Source organism: Hippopotamus amphibius, chromosome 1 (assembly GCF_030028045.1).
Source record: "Hippopotamus amphibius kiboko isolate mHipAmp2 chromosome 1, mHipAmp2.hap2, whole genome shotgun sequence".
Classification (NCBI taxonomy): Eukaryota; Metazoa; Chordata; class Mammalia; order Artiodactyla; family Hippopotamidae; genus Hippopotamus; species Hippopotamus amphibius.
In genome coordinates this window covers 76,823,740-76,842,616 of record NC_080186.1, presented here as the reverse complement: position 1 = coordinate 76,842,616, position 18,877 = coordinate 76,823,740, and the positions used below count along the sequence as shown (strand labels likewise).

The following is an 18,877-nucleotide window of genomic DNA, read 5'->3' as shown; positions in this document are numbered from 1 at the left end:
TTCAGTTGAATTTTTAGTTTATAGAAGAAACCTTTTGGAATATTGCAGCAAAGGTGATCACTAGTCTTAGTGCCCCCACCACCCACCCAGGGTACCTCCAATTACATTAAGATAGTTGTGAAACTCCTAGAAAACTCTTAAAGTAATTGTAATATGCTTTAATATTTTTAATGCCGCATAGCACTAAGAAAATACTCAGGGGTTGATGTCACAAAACTTGCCAGGATTCTAAAGTACTCAAGACCCAAGGATAAACCTGCCACTCCCATGCCATTGTCCACAAATAGGGACTTCAAGATTGAATGTGTCCAAGGAGAGACGTTTCCCATAAACTAAGGAAGAAAAGTTAGTGGAAGAGATTTAATTTTCTCCATAAATGTGGATTGCCATTTTTCAAAGTTATTTGCAATGATGACACAGATAGAGGTGGAGAAACCAGGATGGCATCTGGCCCCAGGATGGTCCTCTGGCCCCAAATACCAGGCTTTTTCCAATATGTCATCCTTTCCAGTAAAAGATGGCTTATTTTATTTCTAGCTCTTGAAGGATACAGAGAGTGAAAATGAGAAGGTTGGATTCTTGAAACAATTGAACAAGTGCCATGAAAATTGTAACCTTGTGGAGCTAATCGAAGACAGAAAAAACATATTAAATAACACCAGTTGATTTGAAAGTACGTTTTCTTCAAGACTCCATCCATGTCTTATTTCTTCTTTATTTCCTTTTTACTGCTCTATTGTAGGAATGCTTGTTCAATTTTATAAGCCAGTTTACAGTACACATGATTCTGGGGTTGGGATCCCCATAAAAAGGGAAATTAAAAAAAAAAAGAGAGAGAAGGACCCAAACTTAAGAAGTCTCCTGAATTCAAGCAAGAGAAGAAAGCTCCTGTAATTAGACTACAAACGCTTACCAGTGAGATGAGAGGAAGTTCAAGAGAGCCTCAGCAGCTGCGTTAAGAAAGGAAAACAGGTGTGCGTCCAGTTCGGCTCATGGGGGTTGGAACTGTTGGTTAGAAAGAAGAAGAAGCAGAAGGGGTTGATGTGGTTACTTTCCTTTGCCTTTAAGCATGTGATATGACATTTTGAAGGGGCTAATTTGATGATCTGAGGCTGGCAGGCCAGGATTTGTCCATGTTATGGTTTGTTAGGTTTTTCAACAAATGGTAGACTCAGGAGCAAAAAGGAGATGATGCTTCAATGAGGAAACTCTTCTTGTTCATGATATAGCTCATGGAAAGGCATGGGGAGGAGAAGGTTGGCTCCAATGACTGAGTTGCAAGTTAGCTACTTGGTGAACTTGATTTTCTTTTTCCACCCTTATAGTGGAGTAGATCATTAGAGATGGTTACATATTGTATGTACACTGGGTTTTGTTGTTTGATCTTCTTTTCAGGGAGGTGGGTGATTCAACCTTCTGAAGACTAAAGCATTAGGCATTGTAAGTGCTTTACTAGATGGGTATCATAAAGATTGTATGTAATGTGCATCAAACATAATAAGAGATCAACAAACGGTAACATTAGTATTAAGGACAGTGTTAATACTGTTAGCCTTATTTCTAGTTCTATGCTGCTACTGATGCTACTAATCAGAAGCAATCTCACCTGCTAGAAGTAATCTTGGATTAGAAATTGGGAGACCTCCGTTCAGATCTGGATTCTGCTATTAATGTGACCTTTGGCAAGTCCCTTCTTTTCTTTAGGGCTCAGTTTATTTGTCTATAAAATGAGGAATGTAGAATACATAACCTCCAAAGTGTTGTCTTTATACTGATCTGCCACCAGTAAGACATGCCTATCAGTTGCTTTGCCAGCGGAAGGGAACGGTTTTGTACCCTGCCTCATTGAGTCAACTGGGTAATTAACGACCTGTATATGTAAGGCAGACAGCCTTCATGCACGTTCAAAACAATCACTTGGTGGTTCTCTGATGGCCCAGACTCAAATGTCAGCTGTTGGGAGGGGAAAGGAGCAGCAAGGCATGGTAGTTATTGGCTAACCTTTGAGGTTCCCTCCTCCTCTGAGTTATTAAATTCTTCGATAGCCAGGGTTAAGATTGCCTAGCATATGACATTTTACCTAGTCTAACAAAACACACAATTCCTATACGATGAAAGTCATAAGCGATTTAGAAAAGAGATGCAAAAGCTGGACCCAGAAGGGAAAATGGGAGCTAGCCTCAGTGGAGTGCCTACCCTGTGCTAGGTATTCCCATGGGTCCAGGACCTGGGCATATTCACCCTCCCAACAACTTTGTCTGGGTAGATATTCCTGTATTCATTGCATGAATGAGGAAATGGCACCCTGACAGTTAACAGTATACAGTGGAACTGAGATTCGCTAGCCTTTTTTTCCCCACAATACTGTGCTGTGTCTTAAGCTTACTGTGGTGCTACAGAAGAAAAGTAGTGTGGAAGTAGGAAGAGTTCCTGCCTACATGAAATTATCACCTGTGGTAAGGGTTTTTCCTAGCCTAGTCAATATGATTTTAGCTGCTTATTTTGTGCTTCTTTCTGGAGCAGTGGGGAAAGAGAGGCTCCCTGAGGGTCAACTGCTGTCTCTGCCCTCTTGTCAGTTGCTTTATTTCTGGCTGGTCCCTGCCCCCCTCATTGAGATGTTGTTTTCGCTATCTGGAAATTGTCACCACTTGAGTGATGAGTCAATGACATAGCACTCTTTGATTCTCTGATTCAAGACAGAGTTGTAGTTTTAATATCGACCCTCCAGGCAGACTATGTGAAGGATGTTTACAGTTGATTGGAGGTTTCATTTTATTGGAAGATACCTCATTTACTTGAAGGTCTTTGGGGTTCTGAGTTTCTTATAAATGAAGAAGGTGTTTTACCTGGTCATTCAGAGAAAATGGGCATGTTTATGTTTGGATCAATGTACTATATAAACTCAAATTTATCCTCTATTTTGCCTATTTAATATATAGGTGTGTGTATATATTATATATACACATACTTCATATATGTACATTTTTTAAATTCTTACAATAACCAAGTAATATTTTACTATTAATTATTTTACTATTTGGAGAATGTTATATCTTCATAAGTTGCAATGCACATTGAAAGATACCCTGTAGATACCCTTTGCAGTTAGAAAGCAGAAACCTATTTAATCCCTATATATCTGTTCATTCAGTTATCTTCTAGTTCAATCCATAATTTCCTTTATGCCAGAATATTCCAAAGTTTAATGAAAACTAATTTTAAACTAAACTAAGGTAGCTACAATAAAAAAAGGCGTTAATAATGTTGAACACCATGTAGCAGAATGAGATTTAATGTATTGTAGTTATATTAAACTAAACCAGAAGTAAAAAACTGGAAAGCGATTTGAGTTTCATTCAGTTCAGCACATGCCTTTTCAGTGCCACAAATTGTGGGCTCTGCCCATGAGGAACTTTCAAGCTAATGGAGGAGACAGGCTGATACCTAAAGAAATTAATTCTGTTTAATATGGCAGGGCTAAGATAAGAGGATGCCAGGATGCTACGAAGATACTAGTAGGAGGCTTAAGTCTGACCTGAAGACATCAGTAAGGCTTCCTAAGATCTGGCTACTTCTTTCCATCTCTACCGCTATCGCTGTGGTCCACATCACCACCATTTCCTACCTGGGTCTCCCCAGTTGCTTCCTGACGGGTTCTGCTTGCTTCTTCTCCTGCCTCCATACACGGAGCCAAGACTGGTTTTTCTGTTTGTTTGCTTTTGTATTGGTGTGTGTGTTTAATGTAATTCTTATCTTGTGACACCCTAGTTAAAATCCAGTTGAATAAATAAATAAAACCTCTAATTATACACCAGGGGTTTCCCATAGATTGGAGAGTAAAATCCAGGCTCCCTTCGATGGCAAACAAGCCCATGGTAGATCTGGCTCCTACCTTCTTCTCAAATTTCATTTCATGCCATTCTCCCCACAGTCACTTTTTACCCTGACCTTATTTCTGTGCCTCAACCACAGCAATCTTGTTCTTCTGCCTCCAGACTTTGCACTCAACATGTATTCCGTCAGGAAAAGTCTTTCTTAGTCTTCACCTGGCCTGTGCCAATCTCAGCTCAAGTTTCACCTACTAGAAATGCCTTTACTGACCGCTTCTCTCCTCCCCAGGTTCTCTCTCCCCTTAGCCTCTCTTACTCTTTTGTCATTCTCTGAAGGTATCTGTTTGCTATTTATTTGCTTTTTGTCTATCTACTCCCATATTGTTGGTTCCATGAGAGCTAAAACCCTGTCTGTCTTGTTCTCCACTCTCTCCCAAGTCCTTGGTACATAGCAACTGCTGAATACATACATATTTGTTGAATAAATGACTGAATAAAAGGTGTCTGAGCTGAGTTGGGATGGAGGAGTAAGACTTAGCCAGCCTAAGAACAGTGGAAAGGTAAGAGAATAGCATGAACAAAGACACAGAAGCATGCATTGGCATGGGATGTGCAGGGGAACTAGAAGCAGCTCCGTGTTCCTAGACAGTAGTGTCAGCACTGGTGGATGTGGCTGGTGATGGAAACAGGCGTTAGCTCACAGAGGCCATTGTGTGCCATGACCTGGGCCTTTATGATTTAGAGAGAGCAAAAGTGTCCGATTTCAATTTAGATCAGTGTTTCTCAAACATTTTTAAACCAAGACCCAGAGAATACATTTTATATTATCTGTAAACTGAGAGTCATCTCCAGATTGTAGAGGCCACCACATTCATTGGCTCATGACCGCTTCCTCCATCTTCAAAGGCAGCACACACCGTCCTCACATCCCAGCTCTCCGACCGACTCTTCTGCCTCCCTCCTCCACTTTTAAGGACTCACATAGTTAGATTGGGCCCATTTTGGTTTCCAGGATAATCACCCCACCTCAAGGTCCCTAACTGTAATCACATCTCCAAAGTCCCTTTGTTGTGCAACGTGATATATTCACAGGTTCTGGGGGCTAGGGCATGGACATCTTTGGTGGACCATTATGCTGCCTACCACAGGCATGTTTATAGGGAATTTTCTATAGCTCATATTCCTCCCTCCCTCCCTCCCTCATTCCCCTCTCTCTTTCAATAAACATTTGTTGGGTGCTCTTTCCCAATGCCAAGTGCTCACGCACAGCAGTGAGCCAGACAGTCAATGTTCCTGCTCTCCTGGTGGCTTAAATTCTAGAACAAAGATAGATGACAAACAAGCAATCAAGTAAATAAACAAGATAGTTACAGATTGTATTGTGAAGTGAATAAACAAGGTGATGAGTAGAAAGGAGCTGGGCAAGACCACTTTGACTGAGTGGTCAGGGAGGGGCTCTCTGAGGAAGTGACGCATGATCTGAAGTCTGAAGGATGTAAGTCAGTGAGCCACTAAGAGCCAGGGGAAGAGGATTCTAGCAGAGGAAATGAAAAGTGCAGAGTACCCAGAGCAGCAAAGGGCACGTCTTGCTCAAGGAACAGTCTGAAGGCCAGTGTGCATGAAGCAGAGTTGGCAAGGCAGAAAAGTAGAGCAAAATGATGGTGGCAAGATAGGAGACATGAAGCCATGCAGTGCGTGAGAGAGTCATGTGTGGTAAGGACTTTTTTTTTTTTTTCTAACAGCGATGGGGACGGGTTTTAAATGGAGGTGATATGAAGCAGGTAACATAATCAAAAAGTAGTCAGCTATGTGAAAATGACTTAGAAAGGGGCAAGGATGGATTGGAGAGACACACTAAAGAGCTACTGCAGTCATCTAGGGGAGAGATGACAGTGGTTTGAACTGGGGTGAGGGCGGTAGAGATGGAGAGAAGTGGACTGATCTGTGATGTATTTGGGAGGTAAAACTGACAGGACTTAGTGATGGTTTGGCTGTGGGGCATGAGAGAGAGGGTGGAATCAAGGATGACATCTAGGTTTTTGAGCAGTTCAGGGGATAAAAATGTTATTCATGGAGGTAGAAAACCCTAGAGGAAGAACCAGTTTGGAGAAGGGAGACCAAAAATTCAACTTGAACATGTTAATATTGAGCAGTCTGTTAGATGTCCAAGAAGTGATGCCAAGGAGACAGACATATGAAACTAGAGCTCAGAGCAATGTCTGAGTTGAAGATAAGCGTCTGAGAGTCTTTAGCATACAGATGGTATCTAGAGCCAGGTGACCAGATGAGATCTCTAAGGAGAGAGTAGAAAGAGAGAAAAAAAACATCTTGAGTGCACTGAGGTCCTCCAAGACTTAATAGTCAGGAGGAGGAGGAAAAGCCACCAGAAAAGACTATTGAAAACACACTTATATTATTTGGGGGCTTCCCTGAGTGATGACTAGGTTAGAGGTAGAGGAGTCAGAAGAGCAAGTAGACACTTTCCTAGAAGCCCACTAGGGCAGGACTGTTGCCTCTCTAGCACTTAACACTGTGCTTGGCACGTGAAAGGTAGCCATCCCTGTTGAATGAATAAGTGAATTTTTCTGAGGCTCTCCAGTACATTCTGGCACATTTCTAGGCATGGGAAAAAGAGGTGAACATTTGCATTGGCTGGTTGCCAGTGGCCCAACATCACAGAGCTTTTCGGCCTGCTTCATGAATCTCTGGCCCACTTTTAATAGAATTTAGAGAATTTGCTGAAGCCATTTCTTAGGTTTAAATTTGGAAACAAACAAAAATCACCAGCTTGCATTTTCCAAATCATTCAAGATAAAAATACTTAGTAAAATAAATGAGTAATGAATAAACAACCAAACAAACAAGTAAAATGGAACTTCTATAGAAAACCCAAACAGTCCCCTTAGAACCCTTGGAATTCTTTTCTTACTACCAAGGAAATCAATCTTTTACTAAGTTTTGGGGGAGGGGGGTAGATTATGAGCCACTTTTTAATCCCCTGTTACTTCCAGAAGTATATGACTAGATCAGAAATTCTCTCTACTGGAAATTCCCTGTCAGCCCAGTGGTTAAGACTTTGCCTTTCAATGCAGGGGGTGCGGGTTTGATACCTGGTCGGGGAGCTAAGATCTCACATGCCTCACAGCCAAAAAACCAAAACATAAAGCAGAAGCAATATTGTAACAAAATCAATAAAAGGCTTTAAATTAAATAATAAATAAATTAATTTTCACTACTCTTAGAATTTACTACGTTTGACTATGATGGTGCAGCCCTGTTTGGAAGAAAAAAAGTTTTGTGTGAGACTGAAGCTCAGAAGGTTAAGAAACTTGCCCATAGTCTCAAAATATTTAAACCCAGTTCTAAAGGCCAGGTCCCTTTCCCCACCCTTTGCTGACCCCAAGAAGCTTAAATGACATGGGTGGTTAGAGGTGGCTAAGATTTTCAGTTTACTAGCTTTAAAGGTAAACATCATTAAAAAAAAAAAAATTCTTAACAATGCAGAGATAGTTAAAGGGGCATTTTAAGCTCCTTGAATGGTTTTGGTTTTGGTATTTTCTGAATGTATTTAACATGAATGAATTTGTCTTCTTTTACAAGGAAAAGTACAGAGGTGTCTTCCAGAGTTGACTGTTCATGGCACATATGGTTAGCGGGTGCTCACTGGCGCTTATTTTTATCATCAAGTTGCTGTTAGTTAAGGCAAAAATAGGTAAGATATTTCTGTAATCTAATCTGTGGAGGGATTTTTGGTTTAAATTATCCGTTACAGTTGAAATATGCATTTGTGGTAAATGTTCTGGTAGTTGGTCTTTTGTAGTCAATCTTCTGTCAAGTTTAAGTGGATAAGTCTGCTTCCATGTCTGTTACTAATGTGTATTTTATTTCATTAAAACTAATGGATAAGAGTCCAATGATATCTTTTCCTCTTAAGAAAATGACTATGCACCAAGCTAAGCATCATGAATAAATATTTTACGTTATAGTGCGTTTTAACAGAGGATATTCGTGGATGGATTCAGCTCTGCTAAAAAAAATAATGACTGGCATTTTCTTTGCTGTTTTTATTGGCATCTTATTTTTTACTTTCTGGTCCATTAGGATCAAAGAAGCAGAAAACAAACATATAAGTAAGATAAGAGAGAGAAAGAGACTTCTGAAAATAAAAATGGAAACTTTTCAGTATTCAGTATTTCCTTTGTTTGATTTAAATAACTTTTTTACCAGTTTGTTTATGGTAGTTGATCCGAGCAATCTTATAATTCCCAAAAAAAGCTTTCAGTGGAGGCTTTATATCACATCTAAAAATTTAGGGTGAATCTATAATTCTAAGGGTTTTTTCATCAGCAGTTACTGAGTACTACCCAAAACTGCTAATTTCTGATTAGCCATCATATTTACACATACAAAACCTCCTGGAGAGTAAGAATGACCTCTCTTTAACTAAGAGTTTGTTGTGGGACATGGCACTACAGAAAATAATATGGAGGACTCTTTTTTAAAAGAAGAATACGTTTATGTAATTTCATATTAACTGTATTGGGTAATGGTTCATCCTATCTAGGGTCTTAAATCTTGAAGGAATATCATGGTAAGACCTAATTTCCATCCTTGAACATACTTTATACCCCTAATATAGCAAGAGAGGGAATTCGTCCCAGATCTGCCCTTTAACATTTGTGGTGGGCTTTTAAACATTTGTAATAGCTTTTTAATCATTCTGGTATGAGTATTGAAGTAAGCATTATAAATCATAAATGGGGACGGAAACAAATGTGATTTAGTCTGGGAAGTACTTTTTAGTAGTCTGGTGAATAAGTTACATATAAGAGAGATTGGTTTTTCCTAGAACTGTGTTCCTGAATGTTCTTCCAACCCTATTTTCTCACCACTTTCCTATTTATAGTTCTTGTTGTAGTGTTACTGTTTTGAGAAGGAGGTATATTTTAATTCAAATACAGTTAGACTTTAATACAGTTACCTTCTGTCCTCATTGTGCTTCACCAATACAGCCAGAGCAATGTAGCTTACGTATATTTCCATGATTTGATGGGGTTAGTTTTACCCAGCTGCAGGGAATTACACAAAACCTCCATCTCGAGATGGGTTTCTTATGTGCTGACTTATGTCTTTTGCATTTGTGTCTTATTGCAGATGTGTGCAAGAGAGGGGATGTGACTGTTCAGCCCTCCCATGTAATTTCCCTTGGGTCAGCTGTCAACATTTCTTGCTCTTTGAAGCCCAAACAAGGCTGCTTGAGATACTCCAGTTTTAACAAGTTAATCCTCTACAAGTTTGACAGAAGAATCTATTTCCAGCATGGTCACTCCCTCAGTTCTCAAGTCACAGGTCTTCCCCTGGGTACAACCCTGTTTGTCTGCAAACTGGCCTGTAGCAGTAATGATGAGATTCGAATATGTGGGGCAGAGATCTCCGTTGGTGGTGAGCATTCCATTCTGAGTTCCTAAAAATTGGTGATCTTCTGGTCTTTGTCATGTATTAAGCAGAAATCCAAGTAGAAGACAGTGTTCTTTCTTCTCCCACCACAGGGATATACTTAACCTTGATAGTAAGACGAGCACTTCAGTGTGAGAAGTCCAGAAATCAATAGAACTGGAATCTCTTTTAGTAAGTCTCTTCTTCCCTCTCCTCTCCACTCCTCTCCTCTCCTCTGCACCCCTCTCTTCCCATCTCTCTTTCTCTCCACTTTTTGGCCATTAATACCATTTACCTGTTGCCCTTGGGCTCCAGTGTCAGGAACATGGCTCTCCACAGCTGAGTCTTCATGCCGCAGCCGCCTCCTCTTCCTCCTCCTCCCCCTCCCCCTCCTCCTCCTCCTCCTTCTTCTTCGATTAATTTATATTGCACTTTGTTTATTTCATCTAAAATGATTGAGATTAAGATATACCAATCTTCAATGAAAATGTTACATTTTAATAAGTGACATTTTGACAGGCATTTTCAAGAGCGATTTGGCCAGGATTTCTGCATCTGGAGTAATAATAACCACAATCTTCTTTCTTTTTAATAGTTGTCAGTAACCTAATTGTTGCTGTGATTATAACTTTTATGCTTTTCTGTCTAAAATGTCTTGGTGTTTGACACATCAGCAAATCAAAAGAGTATTTCACAACAAAGTAAAATAGCAAGGAGGCCATAGTCCAATAAACACTTTCAAATTTTCTTCATTTTCTTTAAAATTCAGAGTAAAAAGGAAGTGAAAGTATTAGGTACTTATTTGATTACATATTGAAATAATCATCTAAGTCTATTTCTGGACCAGTGGTTCTCCAATAGTGCTCTGTCAGCACCAGGTGAGTATTTTATATGTTGTTTCACATGAGGAATGGGGATTGTTTGTCATGATAAATCTTATGGTTCTCAGACATTTAATCAACGGTAGATTTCCTGCAGGTCGTGGAACAGTCCCATTCTCCTGATACCCACAGGGATTTGGAACTGAAACTAACAATGCATTTGGAACTAGAACAAACTCCATTTTGCTGATTTTAATACAGCATAATAAAAATTTTATAGACAGCAACACCCATATTAAGTAAAAATTGAGGGATGCCTGTATTTCTCGTGTTTGAGTTTTACCAAGAGCTTTTTATAGTTTCAAAAACTCACATCACCAGTGGCAGGTATACCTTTTTAAAAAAATTTTTGTTGGAGTATAGTTGCTTTACAATATTATGTTATTTTATACTGCACAGCAGAGTGAATCAACTATACATAGACATATATCCCCTCTTTTTTGGATTTCCTTCTCATTTAGGTCACCACATAGCATTGGGTAGAGTTCCGTGTGCTATACAGTAGGTTCTCATTAGTTATCTCTTTTATACATTTGTATCAATAGTGTATATACATCAATCCGAGTCTCCAAATTCATCCCACCTTCCACTTCCCCCTTGGTATCCACATGTTTGTTCTCTACTTGTGTGTCTCTATTTCTGCTTTGTAAATAAGATCGTCTATACCAGTTTTTTCAGATTCCACATATATGTTAATATACGATATTTGTTTTTCTCTTTCTGACTTACTTCACTCTGTGTGACAGTCTCATGCCTTCCTGACTTATGAGAATTGTTCAAAGCCACAGCCTCCTAAAAAGAAGAAAGAAATGTCTCTTTTGACTTATGCAGCCTAGGCTGATACCCAAGGCTGAGTACTTCTTCCTCCCTCTGACTTAATGCACAAAAAATTGTTCTTCCATCCATCTCACTCCTGACCACTGCTTATCATACTTAGCAGAGGTTAAAAGAGAACTGTAATCATACTTAGTATCTTTTCCTGGGTTTTCTAGACAAAACTGATGTTCTAAGACTTCGTAAGGGGAGGGGATTTGTACAGTTCCAGGGAAGCAAGAGTGAGGGAGTGAACTAGGAAAAGAGCAGAGCAAACATGAGGTGGTTAAGTTCGGCACCAACTGAAGATACAGCTGGCTGCTCGGTCACCAGGGACATCCCCAGAAAGAATATATGGAAATAGAGTGACAGATGAAAGAGCAAATTAACTGTCTGCCGGTCAAAGTTCACCCACAGAGCACCAACTCCCCTGCACTGCTGGCTTGCACTGCGGGTCCCTCCATGCGGCTGTGGGGGGTAAGAACTAAGATGTCAGAGTTGGCGTCTGCAGCCTGAGCCACGGTGCACAGAGTGAGCCAGCAGCACACCTTCCTGCAGCTTGCGGCCTGCAGCCTGCAGCCTTCAGCCTTAAAGTCTCAGCCCGGCAAGCTGGTGAACATGCATAGGCCCTGAGCGATCCCACGAATGTCTGTGCCTCTGTGGATCCAGGGACGCTCCGAAGTGGCAGGTGAGAGGCATGAGGAGAGTAGGAGGAATTGCTGTAGCAGGCTGACTGACCAAGTTGCAAGGACAGGGTCCCTCTCATAAAGAGAGTGATATAGAGCTCAATGAGACTCTTTTCAGGAAAGATGGAAGCCTCTTCTCTGTGAGCTATAAGGAGGTGGTTGGTGCCAAGCCGTCTTCCTGGGGGGCCACCACAAGCGTTGAGAAGAACACCAAGCAAATGTCTAAGCAAATTATTTGTGGGTACGGAGGCATAAACTAGGTCCCATACTCCTTTTCCAGCTCAGGGGCTCCTGTTCACACAACTTATGGGTCATGTACTCTCAGCTCTGACAGCCTGTGATGTAATAAAAGGTGCCTGGGCTTTGAATCTCAACCCTGCCACTAGCAGTGGACACTTAAATAATTTTAATTCTCTGAGCCTCAGTTTCTCTATCTGTGTGATGAAGATCCTAATACACCTACCTCATAAGATGCTTGTAGCAATTAGATGACACCTTTTATGCAAAGTGCTTAATCTAGTACCAGGCACAAAGGAGGCATTTAAGTGATGAGCGCTAGGGTTGCAGTTCCATCAGTTTTACTCTTTTCCTCACATGTGCAGCATGCTGAGTGGCTGAGCATGTTTCGCTTGAAAGGAAGTATAAACATTAGTTACAGACAAAATGAAATTTTTTTCTGAAAAACACCATTGGTCCTCACCTCCCTTGTCCTCAGAACACCTGAATATTTCATCCAGGTAATTCACCATCTTATAGACCAACATACCATATTGGTATCAAACATTCACAGCCCTGTGGTGTCAGGGTTCCAGATGTTTTCATCTTTTTAGGGGGCTAACAATGGCCTTGGAAGTCAGTATCTTTGCCAATGTCCTTAAGCCATTCCATTCCATTTCTGATGTTTGCCCAGATGCATGAGAATGCTGCAGCCCCTTTTCATTTGTTTCCTTTTCCATCCAGAAGTTGTGGATGCATCTGTGACAGTTTGTAGCATCAGGAGATCTAGGGAGATGGTGAGGAGTACTGCCCCGGTGCAGCTCAGTTGGGTAGCGCTGCTGGAATGTTGCTTGTGCAGCTTGCTCAGGTGGTAACCACACGATCAAGTGGCTGCTCTTTGAACAAGTGTAGCACCTTTGAGGTGAAGGACTGACTGGAAGCAACACTTTTTCTGAGTATGCCTAGTCATTCCAAGAAGAGACACAATGATTGTTGGTTTCACCCAGTGTAGTAAGCTTAATCCTATCTAGTGAGGGAGTGAGCAACCCATTTTCTTTTCTGTGATAAGAGCTAGCCCCTAGTACTATTGCATACCCTGAGTGGACCTTTCATAAAGCTGACTGGTTCTTCAGAACTGGGAATGGGTAAATGGCCTTTAAGCCTTTTCTTTCTGGCCCCTTTCTGGGCTTGTGCTGCTCTGCTGCCCAGAGCTCACCCAAATTGTGCAGTAACTAACAAACCAGTGCTCTACTTAACCTCAGAGAATTGGGCCACAGACTATTTGGACAATCAAGGAGATAAATGAAAGACAATAGATCCTTGCTTAGTTGTTTTCAATATATGCTTAGCTGTTGATATTTCTGAAAGGTATTTTTCTAAGACTTTTTATTTCACATAGTAAATAGGGCTTTTAAAAATAATAATGAGCATAATACATGTAACAATTCAGAGATTAAACCATTTTAATTTTCAGAGGCTTTGATTTCTGACCTTTCCTAGCATTGGCTATTATAAGTTTGTACTGGAGAGAATCAGGTCTGGTTTCTCCTGGGATAGATAGTCCCTGCCCAAACCAAGTCCTGGGCTGAAGTGGACACCTTGATTTCATGGTCCAGGAAACTCCCTTGAGAAAGTTGACTTGATTTGTGGGTAAAAGATGTAGTCTTTAAAATGAGATGCTCTACAAACTTTTAGGAGTAAAGGCGAAGGTGAGACTAACTTTTTTATTATGCAAAAGTACCAGGTACTTTATCCCATTTGGTCATCAAAAGACCCTATGAAACATTAGGGAAATGATGGTAGTTTGAACACATGTATTTACTTTCATTCCCCGTGAAATAAATTCAAGCTGCAGTGAAGAAAGTTTTCAAGAGGCACAAATCCTAAAGGACAAAAAGTTTTGGAAGCTGGAAAGCAAGTGGACCAGCGATAACTGGCTTAGCCTACAGCTGGCAGTGAGAAGCATCAAGATGCAACCTGATTTAATGCAGAAGCTCCCACCCCAGACAGACAGAAATTGGTGATACCATGTACTGCTGGGTAGCAGGGGGGATAAAAAGGAAGATTTGATTGAAAAATCTATTGTTTTAAAAACAGATTCTCAAAACCATAATCCAAAAAGAAACATGTACCACAATGTTCATTGCAGCACTATTTACAATAGCCAGGACATGGAAGCAACCTAAATGCCCATCAACAGATGAATGGATAAAGAAGATGTGGCACATATATACAATGGAATGTTACTCAGCCATAAAAAGGAATGAAATGGAGCTATATGTAATGAGGTGGATAGACCTAGAGTCTGTCATACAGAATGAAGTAAGCCAGAAAGAGAAAGACAAATACTGTATGCTAATGCATATATACGGAATCTAAAAAATAAAAAAAAAAAAGAAATGGTACTGATGAACCTAGGGACAGGGCAAGAATAAGGATGCAGATGCAGAGAATGGACTGGAGGACTCAGAGTTGGGGGGGGTGGCGAAGGGGGAGCTGGGATGAAGTGAAAGAGTAGCATAGACATATATACACTACCAACTGTAAAATAGATAGCTAATGGGAAGTTGCTGTATAACAAAGGGAGATCAACTCGATGATGGGTGATGCCTTAGAGGGCCAGCACAGGGAGAGCCGGGAGGGAGTCGCTGGTGGGAGGGGATATGGGGATATATGTATAAATACAGCTGATTCACTTTGGTGTACCTCAAAAGCTGGTACAAGAGTGTAAAGCAATTATATTCCAATAAAGAGCTTAAAAAAAAAGATTAAAAACAAAACAAAAAAAAAACAGATTCTCATATTCTCTTCCCAATTCCATGTAGCCAGTCACTCAGGGCCCTGCTACACAGGCATAGCCCTGGAGCCCTGTTATCAGAGGGCCACTCAGCTAGTTTCAGCCCATTCAGTTGAGCTTGGTAGTACTGAAAAACAGAGGGATGAAAGGAACATTGACACATACTTTCCTCCGGGCAGATTAGAAAATCCTTTTCTGGAAATCAGACAAGGCTAAGAGGAAATGTCTAAAATGATTTGCAATAGAGGTTCCTAAGAAACCCTAGTCAGATCACACTGGAGTGAAACCCAGAGTCAACAAATGTCCCTCAACTGGCATACCTGCAGAGCTCCAGTCTATAATTTAGCAACCGCCTCCTATATATGAGTGAAAACACAAGGATCCAGGAATTTCCTGGCAGTCCAGTGGTTAGGACTCAGCACTTTCACTGCCAAGGGCCTGGGTTCAATCTCTGGTTGGGGAACTAAGATCCCACAAGTTGCACAGAGCGACCAAAAAAAAAATTTTTTTTAATTAATTAATAAAAAAATACAAGGATCTTAGGAAAATGTCTAACATGAAGAACAGAAACCAAAACAAACATGTGGAGCAAAGCAAAGTGGAAGAAATAGATTATGTTCAGGGAGAAGAAATGTTAAGAAACAAAACATGTCCTTGATACCCTTAGGCATTAAAAGAAAATATTGCATACAGAACAAAAATAGGATACTATAAAAAGGAAATATTCAGAGAATAAAAAACATTCCCACCTAAAAAATGATAAGTGGAAAAGAAAAACTCAATAGGAGGAAAGAAATATAAACTGAGGAGGTTTTTCTCTCATATTAGAGCAAAAGGATCAAGGGTTTTAAAATATAGGAGATAAAATACAAAATTAGACGAAGATGACACTAGAGATTTTTAGGAAAAAAAACGAGAGATAGGAGTTGTTAGGGAAATAATTCAAAATTGTTTCCCAAAATAAAAAATAAAAGTTCCTGGAACGTATGAACTCTTTGAGAATCCATAAGAATGAAAGAAAATAGACGCTCATTAAGCACATTTTATACTCAGCTAAAGTATCAGTCAAGTGTGAGGGTAGAATAACGCCATTTTCAGCCATGTTCAAAATATTTCCTCTCAAGCCACCTTTCCCAGGGAACTACTAAAGGATATACTCCACCAAAACAAGTAATTAAATCAAGAAAGAAGAAAGCATTGGATCTAAGAAACAGGAGATCCAAAACAGGGGAAAAAGAAGAAATTTCCAAAACACTGAAGGCTGGCAGTTCCAGAAAGATAGCTGTGTACAGGCATAGAGGCAAACCTGTCTTATTGGAAAGTTCACAAGTCTCCAAGAAACTGGTCTCCAAGCAGATGAAACTAATAGGGTTCTCAGTACATCTGAATATGTTGAACAGTGATTCAGATAATTGACTTAAGAATTTGGAATTATATTAATAATAAGGAAACTAAACAAATGGAAAAACAAGGCAATTAATTACTACCTCCAAGATAAACAAGAAACTGTGCATAAAATGAAAAGTTAACATAGTATTAGTCATAAGTAGTTGTGTATATAGATGTATAAAGTGTACATATAAATGTATATGATGTATATCTAGTCTATATACACATACTAGAAAGAATCTATTGTTCTAGGAAAAGAGTTTATTATTCCATTAAAAATATGAGCTACATATTGCTATACTCATTTTGTAGTTGAAGAAACTGAAGTTCTGAGAAGTTCATTTTGCCAAGGTCACACAGTGGGCAATTACTGTCCCCAGGTCTATGGTGTGTGCTAAGGACAAAAAAACTTTTATCCCATCAATTACACCTTTTATTTTCTGAGCAGACAATATCTAGGGCTTCAGTGGCATACTCGTTTTATCTCACCCAAAGGAAGCCTCTACTACATGTGGGTCTCAGGGTCAAACGAGACGACAAAGTAACAGTATTTTCTCTTACCTCCATTAAATCTGAGTAACTCCTAGCGTTGAGTTCTGTCTTTGACTATAAAGTGGCTTCATTTAAAAATACACACCTAATGACAGAAGGGACCATGCCTGCCTTGTGCACCTTTGCATTTCCACGGCTAACACTGCCTAGCCCATGGAAGGTTCTCAGTGTCTGCGTACATAAAGAATTAATTTATAAATGTTCATTCAGGTGCTCCAAGTGATGCTGCAGAAAGTAGATTTAGGTGGTACAGCCCAGGAAGACATGACTAGGGCTGGTGGGTAGAAGTGCCTTGGCAACAATTTTCAGATCAATGAAGAAAGCAAGCCCCTAATTTTTAAAGGTTTCTAATATTTGAATGGGCTTCATTCTAAAAAAGTAAACTCACCTCACGTGGGGTAATGGAGCTAGCACTGGATGCTCACCTGTCAGGGAGAATAGTAGAATATGATGGTGAAAGGCTTGGACTCAAGTCAGCCACACGTGAGCTGGAGCCCTGATTCTGCTACTTCATAGTTGTGTAATCTTGGGCAAGATACTTCATCTCTTATGTCTTAGTTTTCTCTTTGATACAATAAGGATAATAATAGCATGTACTTGATGTAGCTGCTCTGATGAGAAAAACCAGTTATAAAACACTTGGCACAGGACTTGGCCTATAGTAAATTTTTGATCTATATTCACTATTATTACAATTATTATTAGAAGAAATTCATGCCTAGGAGGCAAATTTGAATTTGATGAGATCTGAAATAGCTCCCAGCTCATCTGGATGTGGGAGACATAGGGAAGTATTGTTATCTTGTTGGCAAATACGAACAATGTAATTGAAATATCACCTGTGTGCTATTTAAAATAGGCGGTTTTGTTCTTTCTTTTTAAAGTTGTTCCAGAACAGCCTCAAAATTTATCTTGTATACAGAAGGGAGTACGTGGGACCGTGGCCTGCACCTGGGACAGAGGACGAGACACTCACATATATACTGCATACACTTTACAGTGAGTGAGACTATATTTTTGCAGCTTTTCTGGTAGGTCTCCTCTTAGATGGCATTTAGAAATATCTAACAGTTCTAGTTTTATCAGCGAGAAGAAGCAGAAAACACCTCTAGATGATTAGATACTTTAAAAAAATATATCGTGCTCATCAAGTAAAACTGATTCATTCAATTAAAGTGTGAGAACTTATGTCTTGGGTCTGAGGACTAACTCAGATTCTTTTCAGGGCATCCAAGGCCTGCGTTGTGGGCATTCTTCCCTGCTCTGTAGTGTGAAACTGACTGCATTATATCCCTTCCCTCTTCTGCAGCTGCGGACTCTTGGGGTCATGTATATAGACTCTTTTTTGTGGTAGCTTACCATTAGCTGCCACAAAAAAGTTTCTTTTTAGAGTATCTTGGCCTGACCCGAGAGTTCACAAAAAGAGAGAGAGTCTGGAGTTTTCTTTGGAGTTGGTCCCATCCAAAGATCCTGCTGGTAGCACTATGCGTAAGCAAGGAGGCGGTAGGGGGAAGGAAGTGTGGCTCAGGGTTCCGGTCTGTACTAGGATCTTGCACTTCTGTGCAGTAAATGCCAGGGTGGCCATGGATCCCTTGGTGATTGGATCTGTCCTAAGGAGCCAAGATTCAGCTAGGGTTTTGGGAATTCAGGAAGTGTAGAGATGGTTACTCATCCATATGAATGTCAAAAAGTCTCAGTCCCACCAAAAATAAAGAGAGGGTGAAGTATGGTCCTATTTATGACCACAGAATACAAATATTCCCATAGTGTATCGCCTAGAAGTAAAACTGACCTTAAAAAATGTCAAGAATTTAAAATAGTTGAACATTTTGTTCCTTTGTACTAAAAGGAGGCAATAGCACATAAAGTATCTTGCTAAACACAATTGTCTTTCGTTTACAGGTTAAATGGACCAAAAAATTTAACTTGGCAGAAGCCATGTAATGATCACTATTGTGACCATTTGGACCTTGGAATCAGCCTAACCCCTGAATCACCTGAATCTAATTACACAGCGAAGGTTATTGCTGCCAATAGTCTTGGGAGTGCTTCTTCATTTACATCCTCATTCACATTGCTGGACATAGGTATGTATTATTTCACTTTTTGTGGGTTTCGATCATTGGCACATAAATATTATTTTTAAAATCACTTGAATATTCTGTGTGATTGTTTCAAAAGGGACAGTGGTTCATGGGAAGTGGCCAGTAGGCATAGGCAAAGGATAGATGTTTCTTTGATGCAAGCAAAAGGATGTATGTCTCTAGAGCTATAGAG

The 18,877-nt window shown here is 40.0% G+C and overlaps 1 protein-coding gene across 10 annotated transcripts in view; it reads left to right on the top strand.

Annotated features, from left to right (window-relative positions):
* The window catches only part of IL12RB2 (interleukin 12 receptor subunit beta 2), a 79,494-nt gene that overhangs the window by 2,891 nt on the left and 57,726 nt on the right, over positions 1 to 18,877 (top strand). For 5 of the 10 annotated variants that reach the window (XR_009050080.1, XM_057716837.1, XM_057716807.1 and 2 more), the window contains exons 2-5: positions 7,431 to 7,542; positions 8,985 to 9,272; positions 17,485 to 17,599; positions 18,503 to 18,687. Coding sequence is in view for 9 of the 10 variants with exons in the window: in XM_057716837.1 (XP_057572820.1) it covers positions 7,467 to 7,542; positions 8,985 to 9,272; positions 17,485 to 17,599; positions 18,503 to 18,687 (664 nt within the window). In the remaining variant the exon portion in view is untranslated. Of the gene's footprint in view, positions 1 to 537; positions 674 to 769; positions 973 to 7,430; positions 7,543 to 8,984; positions 9,273 to 11,513; positions 11,649 to 17,459; positions 17,600 to 18,502; positions 18,688 to 18,877 lie in introns of those variants that run through there. The other 5 variants (XM_057716819.1, XM_057716813.1, XM_057716827.1 and 2 more) reach the window with 5 other exon arrangements.